Raw genomic sequence first — 9,298 nt, 5'->3', positions numbered from 1 at the left:
GGGGGTGAGAGTGAGTTAGTGACAGAGAGGGAGAGAGAGGAAGCGCTCGTTGGCTTAACGCCCTTCGCAGATCGGCACGCACGATCCGCCACTAAACGGTATCCGAGCGAGCGAAGAGGAGATTTTCGGTGTGAAAAAAAAGTGAGCGGTGTTTAGGGTCGGACCGAAATAAAACTATTTAATGAGACGAAACGGCACGTCGAGCAGACGCGGCGGGAGGACGGGAGCTGAGCTAGCTCGCCCCCGGGGAGCGCCTGCCAGGGCGTACGGTAGGCACGCCCGCAGCACTCGCGCGCGCTCGGGTTGCCTATCCCCGCCGACGGCAGGCTGACGTCAACGACAACAGCAGCGCGTGCTTTGCACTGACTCCGCGGTCGCGCTTGCGATTTCGGCCGCGATGTTTCTCATGTAGAATGGTCACTAGCCATTGATCATGCAGCGCTGCTGCTCACACTACACACACAGGTGCTTCGTCGTGTGTTTCAGAAAGTGGTCCTCCAAACAATTTTCTAAAAATAACATGTTCAGTTAAGCGTGACCAATAATTGGTCACTCTCCCATGTTTAATCAAGCGCCATAAACCAGCCGTGTTAATACTAAAACTGCTTGGTGATTTTGTTTTAAAGATTCCATTCACTCATTAACTTTAAACTATATGTGTATGAAAATTAGCATAATTTGGGCAACTGGCAACGCGGTTTTAACGAAAAGCCAAACTATTGGTCGCCATCCAGGAGGACACTGCTCGGTCCTGCGCCCCACCCGTCGGGCAGAGTCAAAAAACACCGGGTGACACACACACACACGCACGTCGCTCGCGCGGCGCGGAGCGGGCGGCGCTGCTCTGGGAGGCGGCGGCACCACACGCGGCACCAACACGGCTGGTTCCGACGGACGCGAGGAGACTGACTGACTCGCGATCAGCGCGAGGAAGGGAAGGGCGGCGTCCTGCGGATGGAGAGAGAGTGGGAGGGAGCGAGCTACCGCGAGGTACGGGCCGGTGTGGTCCTCTGCTCCTCCCTCTCCCTCTCCCTGCTCCTGCTCCCCCTCCTGCTCCTCCGCCAATCAGGAGAAACACGCACCTGCGCGCGCTGTTATCAAAAAGGGGGGGGGGGGATGGGAGCGACAAGGAAGGAGACGAGATGCAGAGAAAGAGATAAGAGCGAGGGAGGAGGGCAGAGCAGGGACGCGAGTACCGGTGAATAGTACCAGCAACTGCGTGGGCGTTGGGCGCATCGACATTTTTAGAAACTCTGCGGATCATTTTATGTAGTTGGCTTCCAGAAAACGATTTTGTTTCTGTTGCGGTACACGTGCAAATTTATTGGGGGAAAAAATGTGCCAAGTAGCGGTACAAAATAAATGTTCAGTTTATTGCCTCTATAAAGTTGCTAAAATGAGTGCCTACTTTGGCAGTTTAAGTGCCATTGTAAAAACACTAAACATTTCGTACCCTTTAAAGATAGGACTTGGCACCTTTGTTTCCCTATCTTGGATCGAGTTTGCCTGTTTACATTTGACAATACCGTGCAGATACAGCAGATTTACCGATGCTGAATAAAACGCGACGCCTAATAGAGACACTTTGACACTAACTTCAGACGCACAGGAAAAGGACGCTGCTCAAAGATATACATAGCAGGATCACTTGCGCGCTCGGAGCGGCGCATATAACGACGTGATACGGAGGGTCCGTCTGCCGGTCGGTCCGGCCGCCCTCTGGACGCGCCTGGCCATGACCAATAGGTCTCAGGACGACCATTAGGGCTCATCCCTCACGGCGCGTCCAACGTGAGTGTCGCTGCCGCTCATTGCCCGCATCCTGCCGCCCAGCCCGCCGTAACGATATTGGCGATAGGCTATTCTCGTACAAAACATGCAACCGTCGCGCATCAGACTCACGGTCAATAGGATGTCTTGAAATCCGAGAAAATTTCTTGGACTTCAAGGATCGGGTTGATAATTTCAAGATTGGCCATCGAAATCCCAGACTCTCTGTCTCTAAACCCGCAGCTCCCAAAGGAAAGCCTTGGGATTTTCGTCTGTCATTCAAGGGTTTTTCTTTGGAGCATCCGGATCGTACTTCAAGGAAAACCCTTGAATACCAGACGAAAATTCCACGGCTTTCCCTTAGAAGCAGCGAGTTTCAAGACAGAGTTTGGGATTCAAGAGCCAATCTTGAAATTATCCACCCTACCTTGTAATCCAAGAATTCTCCTCGGATTTCAAGACATTCTTTTTACCGTGCAGAGGAGGCCAGCAGCAGCAGCGCCGCGCCAGGGCCAAGCGGGGCGCGACGCAGCAGCAACCCCTGCACTTGCAGCATGCACTGGGAGACTTAGTATCGCCGGCGAATTATTCGTCAAGGGTGATTACTCACACGGCAGGTTGAAGGTTCCATAGCTCCGCGGCGTGGCGGGGACTCTTATGGCGCGGTCGCATGACGGGCAAGGAGAGCAGCGCGCAGAGAGCAAAAGAGTCTCAGAGTCGTGCGCCGTTTGTAGCCGGGGCAGCCGGGCCAGGTTCACTTCCAATCCGTCAGGTGTCAGTCCCGACGTGTGTGTGTGTGCCAGTGAGCGTGCGTGCGTCCGCGTCTGTGTGTGAGCGTGTAAGCCGACACCCCCATGACCGTCTCTATTCACTCACCTTAACCGATCGGTTCCACTCCGTTCTCCGCGGAGCATTCACAAGACAAGCTCTCTGACACCCCGGCCTGCCGGCTGGCCTGGACGCGGCCCTCCCCCCGGCCTGGCTCCGTGCTGCAAATGTTATGCGAAACGCGTGCGCATGTGTGTGTGTGTGTTTCTGCGTGCACGTGTGTGCCGACAACACGCGAGACAACCGAGTCAAACTTGTGAACACGATGGGGGCCTGCTGGAACAGCAGCTAAACTGAACACATGGTGAACACCCCCCCCCCATAAATTTAAGTAAAAATAATAAAGTGTCACATTCATTTGTAACGTAAGAGTCAATAAGGGATATTTTTTATTGTTAAAATTTTTCACCTCAGTTGAACTTGAAGTTGTAAAAAGTTAGGTTTTTGCTCGGATTTTAGCTTTCCAGCCGGTGAAATTTTCCTTTTTGATCGCAAGCTTTTATGGAAGTGTCTGAAAGAGCTTATCAACCGCACATAGCTCAAATGGCGGACGTGAGAAAGAACCCTACCCCACCTAAATTCCTCCGATTTTTTTTTGAACGTCTTTCTTGGGACCGGGAAGTAAGTCGTCCACCCCTTACGCCCGCCTGCGCCCCACCGGGCCCCGCCGGGCCCCGCCCCGCCCTGGTCCGTTCAGGAATAGCGTTCAGGGGGCCGATCGTTCGCACTTCCGACAAGGCCGCCATATCGTAGGTCAACTATCGGGCCGCCCTGCCGGCGCTGACGTCACGGGAGAGAGGCTATTTCAAGGCTCTGTGGCGCGAGGAAGCAAAGAGAAGGAAGAGGAAAAGAGGAAGAGGGACGGAGAGATCGAGGGAATGCCGACCGGGGTGGAAGGGCGATCTTCCTTTTAACCCTACAACACCTACTCCGAATCCTACCTACCGACATCTAGCAGTGGAGCCGCCGCCGCCGCCCTCCGCCACAAGCCGGTCGTCCGTCACCGCGCACTGCATCAACGCCATCAACACTCTCACTCTCGTAAACGATGTGCGGGTGCGAAGGGAAACACTCTCTTCTGTGCAGAAACAGCAGAGCTCTCGGTGGGGCCGTAGGGTACAAGGGCGGTGCTCCCCGGCGCGCGTTTGTACCAGGCCTGGTGAGATCCATCTTCCGCCCTTAACACGTTCAGTGCGGCTGTGCGTCTGGCGAGCGAGGCGTGACCACATTGTGGTCACGCCGCACTGAACGTGTTAAACGGGTCATTTTGTAATTTGTTCGTGTAAGAGTGTATGTGGTCTCGGACTTGCAAGAGGCGCAAGGAAGGCAAGGCCTTCTTCTGGAGCACGACGACGACGCCCTCGAAGCTCATTCGTTAAGGTCCCCGTTCCGCAATGCATTTAACAAACACCTTCATTTTAGTTTCGGTCCCCTTTCCGCAAATATCGAAATCTCCTTACTTGAATTTGAAATAAGAATTGTCCCGTACCCACCAGTTGGGGTGCAACGCCCTGAGTCCGTCAGGGGGAGCGGGGCCTGCAGCGGGGCACGGTGGCGCCGGGGCTTGGCCGGGACGTGGAGAGGCTCAGGGGGTTGAGGTGGGGGCTCTGACCTGCTTGGAGTAGTGCCAGTTCGTCCAGAGCCGCGGGGTATGGTCGTCGGCGCGGCTACTCCGTGAAAGCAAGGCCCGGCCAGCCAGCTGAGCGACGATACCCCTCGTCGGTGACAGCCCCCCCCCCTTTCCCCTTTCCCCCACTCACCACAGAACAACACAACTTCATTTCTGTCGTCCCATATCCGAAAATCAACAGAGACGGTAACTCGCACTTCTTTTCTCTCTCATTCCACTAGGCAGTGGCGCTGGTGGCGCCGAGACTGCCAACGACGGTACCGACGACGGTACAGACAATCACCCCCACTCTCTTTCCTGTTTTTGGTTCTGGTCCCGCCCCTGCTGCTGCCCCCGACTCGCGGGGAGAGGGCTGCTGCTGTGCTTCAGCGTTCGGTCTGCCAAAACACAAGGCGGACGGGGCGGGCCCGCCAAAAGAGATGGATGACGGTGTCCATGGGCGCGGACAAGTCGCCGGGCGCGTCTGTATTTGCTAAGGGCTCGCCCCGAGTCTCGGCCGCCGTGGCCCTGGCGGTCCTGTCGAAGGCAGCCCTCTGCGCCATAAATCCTCGTGCATGTGTCCGTGTGTCCGCGCGAGAGTGTCGCCGCGGCGCGCCGCGCCCGCCGCTCGCGTTTCCGGTCCCACCGCTTCGTCAAATTTGCGTTGAGTGGCGTTGTCCGATGGTATGCTACCCAACCAAGAGGTGTAAAGTAAATACTAATTTCTATCAGTGAAACGTTTCCCCTATGTCATGATCTCTTGAGAAATACTGGCTCTTCCATAGTGTTGTTTGCCCTTTCTGCAACGTTGTAAATTTTTCAGCGCAGCTCGAAATTTGCACACTTCCTTCTTGATTCTGGCCTCTGTTTTGAACTTGGGCCGGTGTGGACTAGCAAGGCGGAGCCACTGGTGATGTGCTAAAAGACTCGGCCAGGACGGCGCGCAGAGAGGAGCGCGGTCCGCCCCCAACCCAACCCCGCCCGCGGCCGTTCCCTGAACGGGAGAACTTGTCAAAAGATTTAGGCTCGACCTCTGACACGTCGGCGCGCTCGTCGGCAAGGGGTGGAGGAGGAGGAGAGAGGGGGAAGCGAACGACGGCGAGGGGAGAACGACCGAAAAATACTGAACACGATCGTCGCGCGGACGGGGTGATTTCTGTTGGGGAAGCGGGGCGGATCGGAAGCGGCAGGGGGGGACACAGCTTCTGCGCGCAGGGGGGGGGGGGGGGCGTGCCGGCGCACCCAAAGGCCGGAGAAGCGGAATTCGGAACTTTGCAGCACCAAACGATGTGCTAGCGAAAACAAGCAAATATCTGCTGTAATCGACGGTATGCTATACTGCTCTAATGCGCGGAGTCGAGTCTTGTCCTGCTTTACCTGGCAGATGCCGGTGACGCAGAGCCAGCGGCCGCCCGGGTCCGTCCGCTGCGGCCGGCAGGAGGTGCCGTCCACCACCGTCTGGTTCAGCGTCGCGTAGAAGCGGTAGCCCCGGGCGCGACAGTTGAGCTGACACGGGTCCGGCGCTGCAAGGGGAGATCAATTAAAAACTACCACCCCCGGCAAAAACTTTCAATTCACAAAAATAAATTGAAAAACACACAAAAGTTTTATTTTCAAAATCGATTTGTTTCTTACCACTTAAAAAAGGCTCCCACTCGTAGAAATGTCCGGAAAAGTTCTTCTTATTGTAAGCTTCGCACTGCTGCGCCCTGAAGTCCCTGCCGCCGTTCGAACACTCCTAGAAAATAGATTAAAACAAAAATTACAACTAATATTAAAGGTCCGTTTGCCCCGAGGTTTGCCCCTTTTCAGGACGCCCATGAGGATAGAACTGGCCTGACCTGCTCGTTGCAGACGTGCACCCGCTTGTACTGGCCGACGCACTGCGTCGAGAAGACGCGCTGCTTCTTGTGCTTCTTCTTGTTGGGGCCCACGTCCGCGTCGTTTTTTGCGCGGTCGCTCCGTTTCCTGCGGAGGCAACAATAAAGAAACAACGACATTACGAGGAAAAAATCAGATCAATCAATGCTAAGTGTTTCGCGCTCGATAGGGGGTGCGCCAGCGCCGGCGCGCGCCTCAGAGGGTGCAAGGAATCGTTTCATAAATCACAATCTGTCTCTGTGTCTCTCTATCTCTCTTTGATAGGACGAGATTGTCGGGCGCGAGAGAGAAAGAGAGCGGGCCGGGCCCTCTCGTTATAGAGACCACTTGAAGCTCGCACGCGACTGCACTGAGCCCCCGGACGTACGTTACGCCCCTCCTCGTATTTTTTTTTTCGTGGAATCACCACCGCGAGGATAGGATGGACCGCGCGGAGAGGCTTTCGGTCAAGAGGCCCTTCTGGACAAAGCAAGTGGGGGGGCTTTCAGTGTTCTGGCCCGCGAAGGGGAGGGGGCAAGTACAGCGTACCGAGATGCACTGTTCCCTAATGGCGGACATCATATCTTGTCTAATGGGCTTATTCCATTAGACATGAGGAGAAGGAGGAAGGGGGACCGGACTAAACTTGGCAAGGCCCACGCGATGAGAATTTTTCACACATTTTTAGCAAAAAAATTAGCAAATTATTAGCAGATGATACATTTGTAACTGAAACTTTGAACATTTCACACGCAATTGAAATTAATAAGAATGATTTGTCAAATGTGCTATTGCTTGTAATGTCATAAAGCGGCGTGCAGAGAGGCACAAGGCGTGACGTCACCATTTGACGCACGGTTTCTTTTCCAAAAAGAAGCAACTGAAAAGGAAAATTGCGACATGAATTTTTTGAAGACGGTTTAGTGTTTTGGGGGTAAATATACTAAATTTCATAGAAAGTTGAGGTTTTGATTCGACATTCCGCAACATTCCACGGTCTTTCTGGCGAAAACTTATACTTTTATATGTCCAGTAACTGGCGGCACCCGAATCTCGTCCGCGTTTTTCCGCCAACTCGAGATAATAATAGTTAAAGTCATCAAATACACAAAAACTGACCAAAATGTTGACCTGCGACACATGTCCTACTTTTCCTTTTCAGTTGCTTCTTTTGGGAAAAGAAACCCATTGTTGATGTTTCTGTTAGTTTACATTAACATATAGAAAGTGAAAAATGAACAAGTTGACAGTGCCGCACTGATAAACTAAGTGTTCAACTGCTCAGGACTTCTAAGTGTGCAACTGTAAGTTAAATACTTGCAAGTGTGCAACTGCAAGTTAAATACTTGCAAGTGTGCAACTCGGTAGGTGTGCGCTTGCAAGTGTGCAACTCCTCGGTTGAACACTTCCTACACAGTAAGCGTCCAATCTGAGGAAGTGAGAACCGAAGAGTTTAACACTTGCAAGTGTACGACTACGAAGTTGCACACTTACAAGTGTTGAGCAGTTGAACACTTTAGTTTATCAGTGCGATGTTTTTACCCCGTTTCTCGCCTTTCGATGCCTGTACTGGTCAAACGCGGCGGGTTGAGTCAAATCTAAAATTCCCTGTCATACTTTAACCCTTTCCAAATAAGAATCCACCATCCGTAACTTTTGAATATGACATTGAAAAATCTGATTTATGAGCACCAAAAGGGGGGCAATCGCCCACTGTGCATGTTGTTGGGAGTTGGTCCCATAATATAGATATGCTTGTTAGGAATACGAAACTGAGTTCGGGAAGCTCGTTGTGTGCAATACTGCACTGACGTGCATGTTTGATGGCTTTTTAATTGTCTCACACATGGCAAACTCGTGCTGCTAAACGTTTAAAAAGATAAAGACGCTCTACCGCCAAAACAGGCTGTTAAACGCCGCAGCGAGGGGTCACGACACCTTTCATATAAAACGGACAGCAAGGGCTGAGTACGGCACACCAGTCGGTGCTGCACATTCGACAACATGGCCCGCTTCCTCTGCTTCGCTGTCGCTGTTGCTTTTGCGGTAACAACAATAACCGAAAAACAAATAATAGTAGGTAATCCGCTGTAAATTTGACATTGTTTGAATTTACAACAGGTGGTGGCCGCTCTGGCAGACCCGAGCCTCCACCTAACTGGCGCTCTTTTAGAGCACCACCTCCAGGCCACACAGGGACACGGACCCCACGGACAGGCTCCCCAGGAACACCACACCCTCGCAGGCGCTGTTCTGAAGCACCATCTTGCTGGCGCTGTTCAGAAGCACCACAAGCAGGCCGCTGGTCCCCATGGACAGGCTCCCCAGGAACACCACAACCTCGCTGGAGCTCTTGTAAAGCACCACCTCCAGGCCGCCGGTCACAGTGTGCACCAACGCGATGCCCCTGAGGCCAAGCCCGTCGAGAGCGAGAAGAGCCCCAAGGGCAAGCCCCAGAAGAAGCACCTGAAGAAGCACCTGAAGAAGCACCACGCCAAGCTGGCCAAGAAGGGGCCTGCGACTCACTCTACCGGCGCCGTCGTTCCAAAAGCAGCGCAGGCGTATTATCATCTTCTTTAACTGCCATATCTAACTGGCTGTCTTGTCTTGGCAGTAATAAAATCGCTATGAAAGGCAAAAGCATGATCAGTTCTCTAGACCCATTCTCTAGATTCATCCTAGGTCCTGAAAGTATTGTTCGTATAACTATTTTTAAAACTTCAACCTACCATTTTTATGACTTTTGCGGCACCGTGCCGTGCGTAGAGTTTGCAATCGGTCGGACACTACACTTACCAGAAAGTCTTCTGTCTCTCTCACTCATATCTGACGTGAGATGGGAGTTACAGAGACTGTCGGGTAAGCTCGCCGGGATAGTGTCCGACAAGAGTTCCTTTAGTGAGAGGTCAGACGGGACTTAGTTGCTGTGGCCCAAAGTGTCGTTCTCCTAGCGGAACCCGAAAAAAGGTATCGCCATCTTTTGATACGTTGTTCAAAGCACTTCACAACGCACAAATAGGAATATGTTGTGTGAACAGAAAAAAAAACAACCTGTCTTCATTCTTAAATTTTTACGAAAGTAATTCCGGTGAATCTAATTTTGTTTTTGTAAAAAGTATCTATTGGACTTGGCAAAGGCAGTGTGTAATGGGGTCTGCTCGGTATCGACGCGGGAACGGGAGGAAAACAGCCCTCCTGACGTGCGAAGACAACGGGGAGCGGAAGGAGGGG

General features: G+C 52.8%; 2 protein-coding genes across 2 annotated transcripts in view; one reads left to right on the top strand and one right to left on the bottom strand.

Annotated features, from left to right (window-relative positions):
* Window positions 1-9,298, bottom strand: part of LOC113204199 (thrombospondin type-1 domain-containing protein 4) — a 46,609-nt gene that overhangs the window by 19,483 nt on the left and 17,828 nt on the right. The window contains exons 4-6 of the mRNA XM_052268966.1: window positions 6,049-6,175; window positions 5,843-5,945; window positions 5,585-5,730 (exon numbers count right to left, since the gene is read on the bottom strand). Of these exons, the coding sequence (XP_052124926.1) occupies window positions 5,585-5,730; window positions 5,843-5,945; window positions 6,049-6,175 (376 nt within the window). The remainder of the gene's footprint in view (window positions 1-5,584; window positions 5,731-5,842; window positions 5,946-6,048; window positions 6,176-9,298) is intronic.
* On the top strand, window positions 7,984-8,716 carry LOC113204174 (uncharacterized). Its single transcript, XM_052269004.1, has 3 exons — window positions 7,984-8,113; window positions 8,189-8,305; window positions 8,408-8,716. The coding sequence occupies exons 1-3, from the start codon at window positions 8,072-8,074 to the stop codon at window positions 8,645-8,647; spliced, it is 399 nt and encodes a 132-aa protein (XP_052124964.1). The 5' UTR covers window positions 7,984-8,071; the 3' UTR covers window positions 8,648-8,716.

The sequence above is a fragment of the Frankliniella occidentalis genome, unplaced genomic scaffold, assembly GCF_000697945.3.
Source record: "Frankliniella occidentalis isolate FOCC.00 unplaced genomic scaffold, Focc_3.1 Scaffold4, whole genome shotgun sequence".
NCBI lineage: Eukaryota > Metazoa > Arthropoda > Insecta > Thysanoptera > Thripidae > Frankliniella > Frankliniella occidentalis.
The sequence above is the reverse complement of the archived record's forward strand: the minus strand, read 5'-3'. Positions and strand labels throughout refer to the sequence as shown.